This window comes from Nanorana parkeri, unplaced genomic scaffold (assembly GCF_000935625.1).
Source record: "Nanorana parkeri isolate BGI_ZX_2015 unplaced genomic scaffold, ASM93562v1 scaffold470, whole genome shotgun sequence".
Lineage (NCBI taxonomy): Eukaryota > Metazoa > Chordata > Amphibia > Anura > Dicroglossidae > Nanorana > Nanorana parkeri.
The window spans coordinates 582,590-600,935 of NW_017306738.1; the positions used below are offsets into that span (position 1 = coordinate 582,590).

General features: G+C 45.2%; 2 protein-coding genes across 2 annotated transcripts in view; one reads left to right on the forward strand and one right to left on the reverse strand.

Annotated features, from left to right (window-relative positions):
• The window catches only part of CCHCR1 (coiled-coil alpha-helical rod protein 1), a 28,527-nt gene extending 17,871 nt beyond the window's left edge, over nt 1-10,656 (reverse strand). The window contains exons 1-7 of the mRNA XM_018560626.1: nt 10,554-10,656; nt 8,360-8,497; nt 6,449-6,644; nt 5,407-5,674; nt 4,125-4,300; nt 3,285-3,420; nt 578-691 (exon numbers count right to left, since the gene is read on the reverse strand). Of these exons, the coding sequence (XP_018416128.1) occupies nt 578-691; nt 3,285-3,420; nt 4,125-4,300; nt 5,407-5,674; nt 6,449-6,644; nt 8,360-8,414 (945 nt within the window). The 5' untranslated portion in view covers nt 8,415-8,497; nt 10,554-10,656. The remainder of the gene's footprint in view (nt 1-577; nt 692-3,284; nt 3,421-4,124; nt 4,301-5,406; nt 5,675-6,448; nt 6,645-8,359; nt 8,498-10,553) is intronic.
• A 788-nt stretch (nt 10,657-11,444) lies between these two features.
• On the forward strand, nt 11,445-17,636 carry TCF19 (transcription factor 19). The gene is made up of 3 exons (XM_018560649.1): nt 11,445-11,760; nt 12,730-13,300; nt 17,402-17,636. Exons 1-3 carry the CDS (start codon nt 11,475-11,477, stop codon nt 17,622-17,624), a joined length of 1,080 nt encoding a protein of 359 aa, XP_018416151.1. The 5' UTR covers nt 11,445-11,474; the 3' UTR covers nt 17,625-17,636.
• Nucleotides 17,637-18,346: the final 710 nt, after the last annotated feature.

Genomic DNA, 18,346 nt, shown 5'->3' on the forward strand with positions numbered 1-18,346 from the left:
AGTAAAGAAAATGATCTAATAAAGAGGCATCATTTAAGGGAAGTCCTGACACTAACATTGGGTGGAGGAAAAAAAAAAATTAGCCTTTAATGTCACTCTAATGGTATGTATTTCATGCTGCTGGAATGTAAAAACCCAAAACAAGTGGCCAAACAAGTATGCAGATCAGGAATGTGAGAGTAAGGTTAGAAGTCCTCTTCCGTATACTCGTTCTGGACCAGCGATGTATTATCCGAAACAGGTAACATGTACTGGATGCTAAATGTAAATTCTGTGTAAAGTCATTGGCGTGCCTCCTCATTTCTATCTGCTTCATATATCTGTGGGAAGCGATGTATTAAGGGAGGAACTGGAACCAGCAATCTGAGGCTGATCCACCCCAGAGTTTAAAATACTGAAGCCAATGTGTCAGCAGGACCGCCAGACAACTTTCATTTTCACAAGGAGTGGTCAACAATGGCAGCCTCCATAAGATTTCTTACAGTCACATAAAAACATTAAAAGACTATATACATTCCATTTATTGCTTTATATTGTCAGAACAAAAGCCAAGTGATTAACTCATAAAATGACTTACTGCCTTTTTGCAGAGATCGCTTTCCTGTAGCGACAATATGTGTGTGAGAGAGGACAGACGAGTCTGCAGGAGAGACATGGAGGTCTGCAAAGCTTCTCGCTCTTTCTCCAGAGTCTGGAAAAACCCAGAGACACAGATGTAAACATTCCAACGTAAAACATTTCAGTATCTAGCAATCCCCACCCTTTGCATGGAGAGGATCTCACCTGGGTTGTCTCCCTCACAGGTTAGTATTGTGTATTGTAAAGTCAGGGTTCAGGCATCATGTACCCATAAACATAAGATCAAGAGGTGTGTGGAAGGTGGTGCATGATCCGTTTGTTTGCCTGGAAGTATATAGTGTCTAGTAAGCTTAGTATTGAAATTGGTAGTAGACAAATTGTAGACGGCTCCCTTTGGTCTACAGATACCAGGATTCCGGTGTTGGAACGTTGGGTGTGATACTATTCTTATTGTGGTATACTGCGCTTTGTGCTTTACCATAGTCCTGAAGAGTGCGTGTCTGACCCCTGAAATGCATTGGTACTTTGATGCGATAAATAAAGCAGATCTATATAATACCCAAAACTCCATAGAATCTTCTTTTAAAACTTAATGTCTCTTTCTTCTATAAGCAGAACATGACAGTTACTCGATAACATCACCACCCAATCGCTAATGGAGATGCCCAACTTAGCCACAGTTAAGAGAAAGAGAGAACCTGTACTGATTGTTTTTGTTTTCCCCAGTAAGGCAGCAATAGCCTTGCTACGTTCCTTCCTTCACCATTCACAGCCAACCTTAACCGCCTTCTGGCCGGCCGTTGTAAGAAAACGACCGGCCGTACTTTGTAAGAAAACGGCCGGCCGAGCGCTTCGTAGATGCGAGTGGCCGTCTAAAGACGGCCTGTTGGCCCCGCCCACTCACGCAAGCGGGAAACTACCCAAATTTAAAAGACAGGCAGCGATGTCATGTTTACATACAAGCGATCCGCAGGCTATAGAGATTTCTGCTTCATCAGCTTCTTTGGGGGTCCCTAGGTGACATTAGGGGTCTTGGAGACCCCTGATGTCTCCAAAAAGAGGACCTGCTATCACATAGGGGGATTTCTTAGCCCCCTATGTGATAACAATAAAGTTAAGTGAAAAAAAAAAAATTAGGAAACAAAATTAAAGTTGTAAAAAAAAAAAGTCACACATGAAAAAAAATAAAAAACAATTTTGTGTTTTGTTTTTTTAAAATCCCCACCCAAACATACACGCATGCAAACATGCTTCGGGTGCGCATACGTGCGAAAACGACAATTGCGCCCATAACGCCACACGGTACATATCGCAGCGAACGTCAGAGTGGGAGCAATAATTCTAGGGCCATTTATCAGTGATTAATGGCCCTAGAATTATTGCTCCCACTCCCATTAATCACTGATAACACTAAACTGATGAGCGGTAAAAGCTTTTAAAGCGTCGCCTATGGCCAATTTGGGTATGGTAGTTTTTTTGCGTTTTTGCAGGTGCGCTCAAATTTGAAGCCTTGACACGTTTGGTGTCTATTTACCCGACGCGACCCCGTCTTTTATGTTTTACCAAAAAATTGGGTAATAATAAATGTTTCCGAACAGAATGTAAAAAAACTTTTCTCAAAATTTTTTAGTAATTTTTCTTTAAGTGCTTGAAGTCTGCGGTGTTTAGACCCCCTACCTGGCCAGGCCATTTTTCAGTGTTCAGCGCTGCGGTACTTTGACTGACATTTATTCCGTCATGCAACGTTGTACTGAAATGAATTATATACCATTTTTTTGGGACACATAGAGCTTTCTTTTGGTGGTATTTATTCACCACTGGCGGTTTTATTTTTTACTATAATTAGGAAAAATTACAGAAAATTTTGAAAAAAAAAAGTTGTTTTTTTTTACATTATGTTGAAACATTATTACCCAGTTTTTTTGGTAAAATATAAAAGACGGGGTCACGTCGGGTAAATAGACACCAAACATGTCAAGCTTTAAAATTGCGCACACCCGCGAAATCGCAGAAAACTACCATACCCAAAATTGGCCATAGGCGACGCTTTAAAAGCTTTTAGCGCTCATCAGTTTAGTTTTATCAGTGATTGCTAGCCCTAGAATTATTGCTCTCACTGTGACATTCGCGGTGATATGTAACATGTGCGGCGCAATCGTCGTTTTCGCAGGCATGCGCACCTGACGCATGTTTGCAAGGCACGCGCGAGGGGGGCATGTCGCCCGCTCAGATCTAGAGAGCTCCCGGCAGGCCGTTTTTTTTACTACTGCCGGCCCGGAGGTAGTTAATATAGTTTTTAAAAAAAAACAGTGTTGAATAAATACCACGAAAAGAAATCTCTGTCCCCAAAAAAATGGTATAAAATGAATTTCAGTACAACGTTGTGTGACGGAATACATGTCAAAGTACCGCAGCTCTGAATAATGAAAAATGTCGGGGACAGGAAGGTGGTGTAAACACCTGGTCTTCAAGTGGTTAAATGTATAAAGCTCTCTGCAGAGATCACAACCTGATGGCGGTCAGGAAGCATGCACAAATGAATGCCCTTGCATGACAGCCGTATGGTTAGAATTAGGCTAACAATTACACTAAGGCAGAGAATCAGTAAGGTTCAACTAAACAGATTAATGCTATTACACAATCTAAGAAGTCACTGGAAACATACTGCTCCCAACCAAACATCTGACATCATCAGAACGCCGAACCTGAATCGTACTCTTGAGTTCCGCTATCTCTCTCCTCTGTTCCTCGGTGTGGCGATTATCCGGTACAAGCTCTCCTATATAGGTCCTTAGCTGCTGAACTAAAGAATTCTGCGACTCCAATTCGATGTGTGATTGGCTACAAGGGATAAAAGACAGACAAGTAATATGTGAGTCACTTTAACATTCTTTACCAACTCGGCTAAGCACTTCCTGCATCAACACCAACTATATAACATAACCCAGAGCAATTTTAGAAAATCAACACAGACTAAGAAAACAGAGTCATGATTATCCCTGTGGGTCTACACATTGTATACATAGAGAACCACCTTTGTGTGCATGTGGCCACTTCTTCTCTTTTCTGCTAAGCAGGTCAAAATCAGACCCGCTTAATGTGCCAGTTTTGAGAATGCAATGGTGAGGGCAGGTAAAGACAGTGCACGCATCCTACTGACACAAAGATCTCAAAGTAGGCCAAGCACAGACTAAAAAAAAAATAAATAATAATCTCTAACTGCCTGGCTTAGATGATCTGTATTGAGAAAAATATGGAGGCTGCCATTTCTGACCAGTTTGCAAACATGCTAGCCTAGTCAATGTTTTATGAGTTGCTGACCTGGAGCAAGCATGCAACACGTTAGGTCATAATGAAGTCAGAACTTCATTATATTTGTTCTCAGCTATTTACTTAAAGCCAATGGATCAGCAAGACAACAGGCAGAATTTTCACAAGGAAATCTCATAAAGTTTTTGCTTCTAAAGTAATACTGCAATATAGAAAATAAAACAAATGTTCCCCACCAAGCAATGAAATAAAGCAGATAATGTTATATGTTTCACCTCAACTGATTTTCCAAATTCACTCTCTTTTCATTGGCTGATTGAAGCTCTTCTCTTAGATATGCGACTTCCTGTACTTTCTGCTTCTGTACTTCCTGTAGCGCCATCTCCAATTCACTCACTTGGCCTCTCAGGGTATCTAACTGCATTCTGTGCTGCTCTGACAACAGTAGAAGCTGAACAAAAAGGAACAGAAAGAGTCAATGTCAATTCTGGGTCCTTTTACACATAGCGGAGTACTCAACCAATGCTAAATACACCGATAGGGGAGGTTTTGACAGGCCCAGGGAGTAAATCTGTAGTACACAAAAAAATTAAGTGCCAACGATACTCATTATCGATTAGTTGATTCCGATTCGATGTTTCCCCCTCACATCGCCACTCTGCTCCACCATGCTCCTCCTCGTTGGGAGCCGCTGCATGCTGCGGTCTGTGTCCCCTTTAGAAGGGACACAGAGCATTGCAGCCAGCAGGAATATAGATCGCTGTGCCTCTGCATTCCCCTGCTGCGGTGCCCGGTTCCTTCTCTGCTGCCTCCGGGCCCCCTCTTCTGCCGGTGGTAGAAAGCCAGCGTCAAGTCTCCCATCCAGTGGCTGGGAGCAATAGCCAGCCTGCTATTGGCTATTTTAAATTGCAATAGCAGGCTGATATCTCCATCTAGAGTTGTATTCATTTTTCACCAAGATCTTGTAGTGATGATGGGACCTTGCACCTCTGCGTAAAGTGTTCTCCAGAAAATCCCAAAGATTCTCCATGGGGTTAAGGTCCGGACTCTGTGGTGGCCAATCCATATGTGACAATTATGTCTCATGCTCCCAGAACCACTCTTTCACAATATGAGCCTGATGTATCCTGTCATTGGCATCCTGGAATATGCCCAATGTGCCATCAGGGAAGAAAAAAATCCATTGATGGAAAAACCTGGTCATTCAGTGTATACAGGAAGACAGCTGACCTAAGTTTTTGGGTACATAATGTTGCCTAACTTAGACCTGACCAACTGAAGCAACCCAGATCATAACCCTGCCCAGGTGGTGACTTTTTTTTAGCCATAAACAAAACATAGGGATGTCAGATCCCCATCAATAGACTGTCAATAATCTTTTGGTTCTTCAGTGCTCTGACTCCCCTGGGTCTTTATACCACAGTCTGCTGTGTCCTTTCATAAACCATTAGCAAAACTACCCCTGACACACACACACAAATCTGCATATTGTAGAATGACATAACTATGAATCATCTGAAATGTTACGGCATAGTAACAACTACTGCCAACACCTGCCTCATCCTGCCGCCTCCTTTCTGCAGCTTCTTCCAATTGCCTTCTCCTTTCTTCCTCTTGCTTCCTCCTCTCCTCTCTCTGCTCAGCCTCTGTGCGCTCCTCCTTTAATATCTGCACTTCCTGCAACAACCGCTGCCGGGCCTCCTCCTTTTTGTGGGCATCAGCTACTGCCAGTTCCAGTTTGCGGATCTCTCTCATCTGATGGGCGATAATTTCCAGAGCCCGTGATTCAGTAGGTGGGACATCAGAAGAAAGATAATCCAGAGTCCTGTCATAAACAATTACAAAATATGAAGCCTAGTTTTTAGGTAGTCATGCTGATCCTCTGACTTGCAAGCTTTCAGTCACTGATCCAGAACTAATACACAGATAAGGAGTTCTTACTGGCTGTATAGTTGTTCTGAACGTGGAAACATTTCACCTCCCTGGCGGTATGATTTTTTTCTTCCTTTTCTCGTTCTATTTGTTTTCCTCTAACTTTTGAATCTCCCGCCGGTTCCGCCCCCCTGCGACACGGACGCTCGGAAGGGACGGAACACGCGGCCGGAGGACACATCACAGCTCGAGGGACAAGGTAAGAGACGCGCTGTGTATTCCCGAGTGTGGCTCGGGGTTACCGCTTATGGTACAGAAAATTAACCCCGATCCACACTCGGGAATACCGCCATGGAGGTTAAGTCAATGGATCGGCATCAAAACTGAGCTGCTTATTAATGATATTGCAGGAAGCCCTAATAGCCACGTTTCCGTGTTTGCTGACGATACAAAAATGTGCAGAGTAATAAAACTCGAGATTAGACATGGCAACATTACAGGATAAAATAGGGGAGTGGGGAACTACATGGCAGATGAGGTTTAATATTGAAAAATTTAAAGTAAGGCATTTTGGTGTTTAAAATGTGCATGCAGACTACTCATTAATGGAAGCTCCAATGGGGAAGTCAGAAGTGGAAAAAGATTTGTTGTTTTCCCTGAAATGTTGCTTTAAAGTGTTCTTGAAGATGAACCTGGGACAGATATTGTTGCAATAAACCAGTCATACCTGGCCCGTGGTCCATCTCCTCTGTCTTGCCTTATCTTTAGCGCCTCATTTTCCTGTTTCAGTTTTTCCAGTTCTTTTTTCAGTTCTGCCCAGGCCTGGGAATCAGCTGATGGCGCAGAACTGGGAACTAAAGGGGGAGGAGTCGACCCCGGTCTACGCATTTCAAAGTGTGAAGGAGGGATCAGCCCAGTGCGATCTGGAAAAGAAAAATGAACAATTTGGACCAAAGTTATAACAAAAAAATATATTACAAAAGTAAAACGTTTTGTATGTGTGCTGGGAAATCGCCATACAAGCAGATCGCTGGGACAACCTGTAAAGTGGAGTCTTCTTTTAAGAATTTGCATTGTGCTAGATTGCAGCTAATAAAATTTTATTTTGGTTTTACACTACGAGTTTTTTTTTATATTTGTGTGGTGGATATGCGGGAATACTGAAGGATTTTTCAAGATCAAAAACTATGGGTGCAACGAAATGGAAATTTCAAAACCAAAACGACACCGAAATAAATAAAAATGTCAGGCCAAAACCAAATATGTTTTTAATTTTTTCAAATTTTAAATAATATTTTATTTTTTTTATAAACTTTTTATTTTTTTATTCATTTTTTATTAAATATTTTTTACTTTACTTTTAGCGGCTCAGGGAAAATATTAGGGGTCTAAACAGACCCCTGATATTTCCCTTTTAAAATAGAAAAAGATTGAGAACACAGAGTCCTCAATCTCTTTTTCTGCAGCCCCAGTTATAAATGAACAGCAATCTCTATACTGAGTGTTCCTGTCCATTCATAACTTGGAGATAGTATGTTTACTATAACCACGACTATGAATGAACAGGAGGTGATTTAGGTCACTTCCCATTCATTCATAATTGAGGATATAGTAACCATACTATGTCCTCAATTATGTACAAACACTCAGCGATCACTGATCCCTGACTGCTTGTCCCGCTCTCCATCCTGACAGCTGTCACAGGAGGTGAGAGGAGAGCTCAGCCTCCTGTGAAAGCGCGTGCTGTCTCCGCCCCCACACTGCTCTGCGACAGGAGGCTGAGCGGTGTGGGAGGAGAGATGCCGGCCGCTCCCAGCGCTCTCCTCCCGCAGGGCTCGGCCAGCTGTCACAGTTTCTCTCTTCCCCGCTGGGACACAGAGGAGGAAAGAAAGCAGGGATGTGCCGCTGTATCGGCAGAAAATTGAACTTTCAGCATTTGTTTGTTGATTTATCGGTGCATCCTTAATCAAAATATCCTAAAGCAATCACCGTGGGTGATTAGAAGAAAAGAAAGAGAAAAACTGAATCCCATACGTGTTTTGCTTCTTAGACCGAAGGATCGGTCTAAGAAGCTGGCCATACACCTATAGATGATCTGCAGACTTTCTATGGTCAGATGGAAAAAGTGCAACAGATTTCTCCATCTACGCTAAACTGTGAGGATGGAGGAATCTCCCGCTGGGCCAATTCTATAGGTGTATGGCCAGCTTCTTAGACCGATTCTTCCAGTGTCTCTCTCCTCTACAGGGGCTGTAGGTCCCATAAATCGTCACGTCTGTATACTGTGTATAGATGTGAGGACGCTGAGGAAGATTCCAATGTGCGGAGGAGGAGGATACAGGCTGGAGGGAGCTCTGTCACAGACAGCCGACTGGGAGCTTCGGGTGAGTATATTTATGGCAAGAACGAGCACTTAACCCTTGCAGTGCGGGGATAGCCCCACTGCAGAGGTTAAATTGAAAAAAAATTCTGGAGTTCTTATTTTAAACAAGAAGAGCTACATCTTGGTTGTTACTAAAAATCTGGTCTGTTTCCTGCAATGCAAACAGCCTCCTCTGCCATCCATAAGAAAAATTGTGATAACAGATGGAAAGTGAATTCTGACCCATCGATGATGGTAATCGCTTCCCTCACTTACCCATCCCTGTGGGAGGCAAGAACAAAGGAGCCGGGTTCAGCCCTTTCTTCTCCATCACTCTTCAGTACAATGCACAGACTGGGATTATTAGAACGCGTTGTCAGTAACAGACGATACAGACTTCAGCTCCATATAATGCTGCAAAGAAACATATCACAAGCTTCTTAGAGAAACATTCTACAAGAGGATCCAGCACATAATATATTTAATTGATCATCTTCTACACATGTAATATCTACAAACCGGAAGACCGGGCTGACCAATGATTGCTTGCCATTTGCGAGCGAAGTTTAAAGCAAAACTCTGTACCTTAGTAAGGAGCTTCAGTTTGGGAGGAAACTGCAGAAGCCCCAGCTAAGTAACTGCTTGTTGACAGATGCCTCATTTAAGCTGCCCATACACCTTATAACCATCACAAGACTTTCGTTGTGCCATGGTTGTAAGGTGATTAAAATTTCGGACATCCTGCCCATCGTGGACAGGCAGATCGTACTTGCAATCATCGGAAGCCCTCCCCACTGAGGGGAGGGCTTCCGATGATTGCAGTGCTGAGCGGCCAGTATGCACTTGCGCACACCGGCCCGTGTGGCATTTGTCTCCCGAGCACGCCACTAACCAGCCGAAAATCGTACGATTTTCGGCAGGTTTTCCAGCGTGCTCGGAAGACGAAAGTCGTGCGACCGCACAGTCAAAGGGGTCGCACGCAGCCCATACACCTGCCGATTATCGTACGATCGCGGGATCACCCCCAACTATCGTATGATAATATAGTATGATATAGTAGGACTGAGCACAATAAACATTGAGCGCGGAGATCACAGCGGTCCGATAACCGGCAGTAAGACGCAAGAATTTGCTGCTTGATGACAAATTTCAAGTAGCATTCTCATTCTTTCTTGTGCGGCTGGTTCACATCTGTGTGTTGCAATTCAGTGTGCTTTTGAAGGGGGAAGTATGAGGGCTGTTTGCACCTATGTGGTGGGAGCGCTCCCATAACCTGGGATGCACACAAATATTTGCTACACACAGTTGCACATAGTAGCCATCGATGGTCCAGATTTGGAGCATTGTGCTACTATAAGAAATGAATTGTTATAACATTCTGCCCTCCATTTATCCCCTGGGCAGCAATTACTAGTAAGTGACTGCGGGCCAACCGTGGGCGTCCCTCATTACAGTGGCCAACCTCACAGTATACAGAATACAGAAACTGAACTTGGCTCATTTTCTCCCTTTTGGTCTGTTAGGGATCATCCACACGGGAGGAACGTCTACTGAGTTGAGATGCAACTAATCCCCACAGGACCATTATCTGCTTCCAGGACCACCAGCCCTAGATGCAGACTGTCCGCGTTCACAGCTGGTCAGAGGCCCCAGGCGCAGGTTGGACTGAACATACAACTGCTCCAGTTTTGATAAATTTAATTCAATGTGTCCATAGGGCTGGCTACTCCAGCAGCAACATCCGGAGATTCCCTCCACTGGCAACATGCCTGAAGGGGGCATTAAAATGGTTTTCATTTAACAAAACTGGAGCAGACAGAATACAGAGCAGTTGCCTGTAGCAACCAATTTCCTTAATTTTCAAAGCTTAAGTGAACAAACTGCAGGGAAAAGCTTATTGGTTGCCATGGGCAACTGCTCCAGTTTTAGATTAAAGCGGGTGGGGGGATTCTACCTGAGGACAACAGAACCCATCCCCTTGGTGTTATGGAGGAGGGGGTAGGCGTTTGTAATCCTGCCCTACGGTGACAACACTGATCCTCCATAGATACAATATACAGAACGTGGTCACCCTAGAACAGGAAATGCGTTATTAGCAGGATCACATGTCAAAATGAATCAAAGCCTGAAAAAAGAAAAACTAATCAGATGAACTCTAAGGTGTGGTAAGCTGCTTTACATACACATTTTCAGTAAAGAAGTGCAGTAGCCATGGCAACCAACCAGGCACCAGCTCAGTTCACATCACCATTGCAACATGACAGATCATTGGCTGCAGTTTGGTCTTTCACACAACTCTGTCCACTGCCATGCCTAACTGTTGTCAATATCAACCAATTCATTTGCGCCACAATTTGGTTGCCAAGGGCAACTGCTCTACTTTTAACTAGCTTTCAAAGTTAGCCTCTGTTAATGGGTCATGGGTTCCCCAAAACTAATTGAAAATAACGAAGGCGCTGCTGACTCTTACCTTCCATTTGCCCTCCTCTCTGCACATGCAGTTACCCTGTCCTGTCTATCCCTCCCGCACACACAGTACTCAGGCGGCCCACAAGCCCGGGAACTGCACCCGTCATTCCACTTCCCTCCCTTAGCAACCGAGGCCACAGTCTAACAACGCTGCTCTAACTGCTCGTGTCAATAAAGTTCATTCAATCAAACGCGTCAGCAGAATCGGCGCGCTGTCTGAGCAAACGAAGGGCGTAACTAGATGACTCGGCCCAATCACAGCAAAGAAGGCAAGGCTAGCCAATCACAGCGGAAAGGCATAATTAAGCCGTAGCTCCGCCTAAGTCCGCTAAGGGAAGGGCGCGGTTTTTCAGTCCAATCACGCGCTGGTGGGCGTGGTTGGCGCGTTATCAGCTACATAAGGTTAGCTTGGGAGTGGGTGGGGTTTCGGCGAGAAGGCGTGTCCTAGCTAAGGAAAACGCGCCAAATTTCAAAGGCGCGCTTCCTTCCTTCTGCTTTCCCGCCGCTGACCACAGGTGTTACCGGTGGATCGGTGACCGTAGTGACGTCACGGGCGGGGGTCTCCTCACCCTCCTAGCCTCAGGTGGGGGGGTAATCCCAGGAGGTAGATTCCACTGGAATCTGAAGGGTCTCATTAGATCACATCTGTGGTCAGAGTGATAAGTTTTAGTGACGTCATCATTGATAGAAACCACACCCACTTTATACTTGGGGGATCAAGGGGTGGTATGGGGTCAAAGGTTATGTTAGGGTTTTGAGGATCATAGATCAGCTTCTGGGACCTGGACTTCAGCAAGATCAAAGCTTCCAGGAAGCCCCATTTTGAGCATTTGGGGGTGGAAGGGGTTATTGTGTTAGGGAGTTGTTTGCAGAACAAGGAGCTTCAGGGTCATCAAGACCATTGCCGTGCCACCCAGCCATCATGGTGGGGTCAGAGGCCTCCATGTCCCAAGTGCAGCCTTGCTTCCAGCTGCTGCGGATGGGTTCAGACCTGGGTCCGGCGCCTGCCTCCAATTCACAAAGTACCTCTTCCCAAGACCTCTACACCTTCCTCCCTGACTCACCGCGATGTGTCTATCGGCTGGGAGCCCGTCACGACATGTGTGATGTTCCCTTGCCGGGGAAAGCTTGTGTCCATGCGGAGATCCACGCGGAACGAGAGCCCAGTGGAGAATGGAGGGTCAACCTGGAGAGCTGCACCAGCACTGGTGAGTATCTTCATGTGTATGTCTGTCTTGGCACTTCAGCATCCATTTCCTTTTTCTGTATTGGCCGTCCTAACTCTACGATCTCCATTTTGAAACCCCTAACTGGAGCCAAAGTGAAGCAGTTATCCAAAGTAACCAATCGGATGCCTTGTTTACTGTGAACCTGATTGGTTGAAATGTTCAACCGTGTCCATTTTTTTGTGTCGAAGACAACTTTGTCGGTGGGTGTTCCATTCCCGATGGGCCTGACCATCTGAACTGACTTCCTGTTTTGGTCCCTCTACAACTGCTTTTGGGGTTTTATGCACACTTGGTCTTTCCATGGTGTCAAAGAGGCTTCCAGTAAGCCAGTGCGAAGAACAAAGTGTAAAAACCAATCCCAGCAAATCAAAATCTATTTTGTGCTAGCCCAATTTTAGTAAATCGATTGGTCACTATGGTTGCCTTGCTCCATGCACTGTTCATTGTGAAGGCCTTTTGTTTGTTGTCCACCTTTTGACTTCTGCTCAGCCATTGAAAACTTTTCTTAGATAGAGAGCATCTGTCACTTTGACCATTCAAGGCAAACTGGCAGAGCCTCTTGATGGGGCATATCTACTTACTGATGGTTACCTTCCTTATGCTTCCCCACCACTGCAACGCCCGCAGTGAAGCAAAATCTAAACCTTGCACAGGGTTAAGTACCTCCTCTACCTGGGCATTGCATTGTTGCGCATAGGGCAGCCCATTCATTTCAATGGGCTGTCCTAGGCGGTGCACTTTTTTTGAGCTTTATGAAGAAAACCTGTCCCTTTGCCCTCGCGGCTGCTACCTACTACTGGGGGAGCTACCACCACAAGTGGACTATCCAACTTTCTACTCCTAGCTATTTTATGAGTACATCTGAGTGACTGTATAGATCTGACCCTGTGTGTATCTGACCTTATGCAGCTTGACCTAGACACCTTTTTGTTCTGTTTTTCCCATTAGGAATTTACATAAATGAGGTTCTCCTACAGCGGGGACAGCTTCTAGAACTGTCAGATGGAGACCTCCTGCGCTTCCAAGAAAGGCCTTCTCCACCTTCCTCCCCATCTCAATCTCCAGACACATACTTTTTGTTTCAGCGGGTTCGTGTGCGGCCTTTGGACTTTTCAGCCATCACATCGCCCCGTGCTCGGACAACATTTCCCGGATTCATGCCAGTTCTGGGCACGCGAAGTCTGGGTGGGGACCGTGGAGGGTCTCCTCACTACACAACCGGAGCCACGGTCATCTTGAACTCCATTGGCAGCATCAGTAAGATGAAGCGGGAGAGGATGCACAGCGGAGGTCTGATAGGAGGAACAGTAGAGCTGGCCAAACCAGCCACTCCGAACCTTCCTCTGCCCTCCCGCACAGGCCTGGAAAGAAGGAGCAGCCGCAGGAAGGCCCAACATAAGGTTCTGTGTGAGCTGGAAGAAGATGAGGAGGACAGGCAGGTGGAGGAAGGAAAGCGGAAAAGAAAGAGGCGGCGGAAGGAGGATGAGAAGCGAGTTGCCCAACCGATTGACTTTGGAAGGTGAGATTAATCAATGTATGGCATATTAAAAGTGGAAAGTTGCCCTGTTCAAGTTTACCACTGTATCCCTAGATGTCAGCTCTAAGAGTTGAAGCTGAACTCCAGGAATGATCTGTTATGGATACTTGCATTTAGCTAAGATGGAGCAATGTACGTATCCCAATCTGATCTCTGGAGGGCCTCTAGGGAGGCTTAAAATCACTGTAGTAGTCTGCGCTGCGTACAGCCAGTGCTGATCTCTTCTGGGTGCAGCTCCAGCGGCTTGACCTCTGCACAGGGAGTCGATCGTTTGCTACCGCTGCCATACAAGGCATTTTCTGATTGGGCATGGCAGAGAGGAGGGATGGATGTCACAATCTCCACCTCATCAGGGAATGCCCTGTATACACTAAAAATATCCAAGGCGATTCTCTGAATAGTGGTGATGCCCATTGAGCAGCCCCCTGTGCTTGGTGTGCAGAGGGGGAGCCACAGCTGGAAGAGACATGCACTGACTAACAGTGATTTTTATCATCTCCAGCGGCCTTTTAGAAACCATCCTCGTGGATTAAGAGAGAAATCTGAAGTTTGTATGGCCAGCATTAGTTTCTCTGTCTCTCTGTTCTCCCTGTTCCTTCTAATCTCTTGCTCTGTACTCGTCCTAAATCCTTTCTTGTTTAGGAAACATTCTGTATTCCTCCCCTGTCCTTTAGCTGGATCTGCTTCTTCTCATTTTCTTTAGGAAGTAAGAAAATGTAACTGCGTCCTTTATTCTAGGAGTGGTTAAAACTAGATATGCACAGAAATTTTGGGCCGAAAATGGCACTTTTGGCAATTTGCCGAAAGTGCAATGTGGGCGAAAATTCAGTGTATTCCAGCTTCCCTCCTCACGCTGGGCACCCGTCTGTGTGCTTTCCGATGCAGCGCCGTCACTCAGCGGGGAGGATAGAAGCTTTCAGGATGGCGAGCGGCACTGCACGATGACAGCTGACATTGTTGCAGGAGGCCGAGCTCTCCTCCTGGCTCGGCCTCCTGTTTCAGGGTGGAGAGTGGTCTAGGTCGGGGACAGCTGTGATCTGTCACAGGAGGCGGAGTTCTCCTTCACCTCCTGTGTCAAGATGCGGGGCGGTGACAGCTGTGATCTGTCACAGGAGACGGCGTTCTCCCACACCTCCCGGCTCTGCCTCCTGTGATTTGGAGGAGAGTGCTCTGACCTGTCACAGGAAGCGGAGCTCTCTTCCACTGCCCACCCCCCTCCTGTGAAACTGATTCAGGACTGAGAGCAGGTATACAGACAGTCACCAATCAGCTGAACGGTGAGTGTTTGTAAATAACCGGACCTAGTGTGCTTACTATGTATGAATGAATAGGAAGTGATCTACATCACTTCCTGTTCATGATTGTGGACATGGTAAACATACTATCTCCACATGTTATGATTGTACAGGAACATTCAGTATAGAGGCTTCCTGTTCATTTATAACAGGGGCTGCAGAAAAAGAGCTTGCAGACTCAAGAATGTGTCTTCAATCTATCTTTCTATTGTAAAAGGGAATCTAAAGCCCCCGACAGTAAAGTGAAAGAAAAATAATTAAAATATAATTATAGTTTACATTTTTTTTTTTTTAAAGATTGGGGGAAAGAAGTCATTCCCTGTTTCAGGGTGACAAATATTTTTATTTTCGGGTTTAGGTCTCAACATTCTATTTTGGTGCATCCCTAGTTAGAACCTCTGTCAAGCTTTACTGCTTTGTGGATATCTACAGGGTTATTCACAAAAGGGTGAAGAGTTTGGAGAAGGCAGGAGAAGTGAACAATCTAGGACAACATGGTTCACATGGACCTATACATACGCACACATCAGCAATAGGTTGGACTTGATGGACTTATGTCTTTATTCAACCTCAAATACTATGTAGCAACATGGCTGAACTGGAAACATTCTCTAATTCAGCTCACTTTCCAGTTCAGCTATGTTGTCCTAGATTGTTCACTTCTCCTGCCTTCTCCAAACCCTTCACCCTTTTGTGAATAACTCTGCAAATCTCGCTATTTGTCTGGGGAACCATTGTCACCAGAAGAGAAAATAAGGGAACATCCAAAACTTTTGGGCTGTGGCTGACATCTGCTCCGTTGACAACTTCCAGGGATGAGATTCTCCAACATGTTGGCCAGATTTCCACTTTGTATCAGGCGCCAGATGTGCAGGGAGTTCCTCCCATTGAGGACCAAGACGGCAACAAAGACCTGACAAGTGCATAAATAAATAAATGAATATTCAACTAATTAAACTGATGTAGCAAAGTATTTGAGAATGTTCCCACAATGCATTGTGTGAAGATACACTTCATTTATCCAATCATGTGCAGATTAAATAAAAAGGGATTTTCTTTTCACATGATTGAATATTTGAAGGGAACATTCTCCAATCCTCTGGTAGGTCAGCTTCAATATCTGAGGTACTGAGTGGGGGAAGCAAAATATAGCACCAAAGATATCATTTTTTCAATGGAGTAGTAAAGCTGTAGCAAGTCATGGAAGTGGGTCAAAGTTTTTCCATGGGAAGTCACTAAGGGCCCATTCACACTATAAACGCTTTTAAGGCAAACAACTCTCGGCCAGGATTCACCAATGTTTTTTTCCCGATTTAATTCCAATTAGGAAAGCTGTTTGAATCTAGGGTGAAAACCTTTATAAATAGACCCCCTGTGCAGTAAAACAAGTGAAAACCTCTGTCTGTGCATTGTGGTGACATTGATTTGGAATGGCACCTGCACAATGCACCGCAGATGTAAACCAGTTGTGTATTGTGCTGTAATCGCAGTGGGTCACCAGCACACACAAAGTACAGTTTAAATATTTCGTTTTATGTTTATTAAAGAATGTCACGTCCTGTCATCAGAAGCTAACGTTTCGGGACCTCGCAGGGACCCTTCATTAGAGCGACATAGTGACTGTGATGACTTGACATTCTTCAATAAACATTAGGGGTGCACCGATACCGGTTTTTCAGCATGGAATACGAGTACTGATATTTATATGTTGGTACTCACCGATTCCAAGTACCGATACTGGTACTTCCGCTAGCATGGAGGCGGCTTCCCGAGCAATCAGGAAGCCGAGCGGCGTGTCATTACCTGCTGCCTGGCTTCTCGATTTGCCCGGGAAGCCGGCTCCATGCTGTTTGGCTGGGTAGCTCCAGCCAATCATCGCGCCAGGTAACCGGCCAATCAGGGAGGCGGGTCATTACCTGCTGGCCAACTTCGTGATTGGCCAGGGAGCCGGCTCGATGCTGATTGGCCGGCTTCCTGGCCAATCAGGAGACGTTTCAGTACCCGCCACAAGGCTTCATGATTGACCGGGAAGCTGGCTCCATGCTGATTGGCTGGCAAGCCGGTTTCCTGGCCAATCAGCATCTCGACAGCTTTCTGGCTAATCAGGAAGCCTGTCAGTGAGTCATTACCCACTGCCTGGCTTCCTGATTGGCCGGGAAGCTGGCTCCATGTTCCCCTGCAGAACTGCCAGTCAGAGAAAATCTCCCTCAGACCGGAGTACTCACCCAAATACTTGGTATCGGCACTGATACTAGTATCGTTATCGGTGCATCCCTAATAAACATATCAACAAAATATTGAAGCTATACTTTGTGTGCGCTGGTGACCCACTGCGATTACTTGGAGTTTTGCACTGTGCGATCACCATAAGCACCACTAATATTGAGGTTGTAAGACCGTAAGCAGTGCAGGTGGCTCTTGGAAACAATTGTGTATTGTGCTGTGCCACATAAAAAAAAAAAAAGTGGCCCTGTCAAAGCTCAAGAAAAATTTGCGAAATATCTCAACACATCGGCCTTTGCATAAAAAAAGAATTCCGTGTTTTTTGCACTTTTGTAACACACACACACACACACACACGTGTGTTTGGCTTGTGATTGAAGCACTGCCAAGAGGGACTATGTAATGTATTCTGCTGTTGAATACCCAGGTGTCTCACTCAGGAATGGTACCTGGATTTCATGCATTGATAAATGCTAATTGAAAATATTTTCTGATGTCATTGCCCATATTTCCTGTTGCCTTGTATTTATATAGGCTAATTTTTTTAATGTTTCCTCATCCTCAGAAAGCCTCGTGGTCGTCCCAGAAAGAATCCAGCTCCTCCTCTGGTGGTATCGCAGACCGTATCCAGCGCAGAACCATGTGCTTGGCGCTTCTGCAGCCTCCCACAAGAAGACACAGTCAGCTGGGTGCAGTGTGACCGATGTGACTCCTGGTATCACGTGGTGTGCATTGGACGCAGCCTAACCTCCCTGCAGGATACAGACTTTTACTGCGGTTGCACGTGACCAGACCTTGGGATAGACGTTTCTGTCTACTACTTCTGTTTGTCTTGCTTTTATTCTAGTTTGTAAGTCCCTGTCTTCTGTCCACAGGTGCAGCCCTTGACAGCTGTAGCAAAAAAAACCCATGTTACAACCTTTCAGTCTCAACGGTTTGAGCACCAGCTAATGCATTATATGCAGGCTGTATGACAGGGGTGGACAAATTAATATGGAATTCAGGAGCCAGTCAGCCCAATCCAAAAGCCAGCTCCATTGACAACCACTAGAGAAACCTCAAAGGTTAGGTCCCAGCTGTAATTTGTATTGGCTACCCGGCTTCTGGGATTCACCCAGCCCTGCTGTAAGAGCTGCCTGTGAGTTTTAAAGAGGTTGTCCAGGAAGCTATTTTATTCTATCCATTAATTTATAGCCCTTGTTTAACTCTCTCACTAAAGAGACAAGGGTGTGTGAGGTCTGGGTCCTTATCTGAGATCAACTGCCTTGTCCGGACAACAGAAAGTGCTGCAATGGTCCTCTGGTCAATTCTGTGAGTGCACAGACATGACAGGACCTGACATTTTCAGCAGTTGTGGGTTCAGAGCCTAGCCCAAACCTTACATATATTTTTTTTAGTCTCCTATAGAAAGCGAGGCTGTAAAAGCTTTAAGGTACAACTGTCATGGGATGACTATAGAGGCTGCCATTGCTGACTTTTGAGAATGTTTGTTCCCTGATTTTAGTGCATT

Coding starts and splice junctions, on each gene's coding strand:
- TCF19 (XM_018560649.1), top strand. CDS start 11,475: ATGGTGGGGTCAGAGGCCTCCATGTCCCAAGTGCAGCCTTGCTTCCAG. Junction 11,761..12,729: donor GGAGAGCTGCACCAGCACTG/GTGAGTATCTTC, acceptor TTTTCCCATTAG/GAATTTACATAAATGAGGTT. Junction 13,301..17,401: donor CAACCGATTGACTTTGGAAG/GTGAGATTAATC, acceptor CCTCATCCTCAG/AAAGCCTCGTGGTCGTCCCA.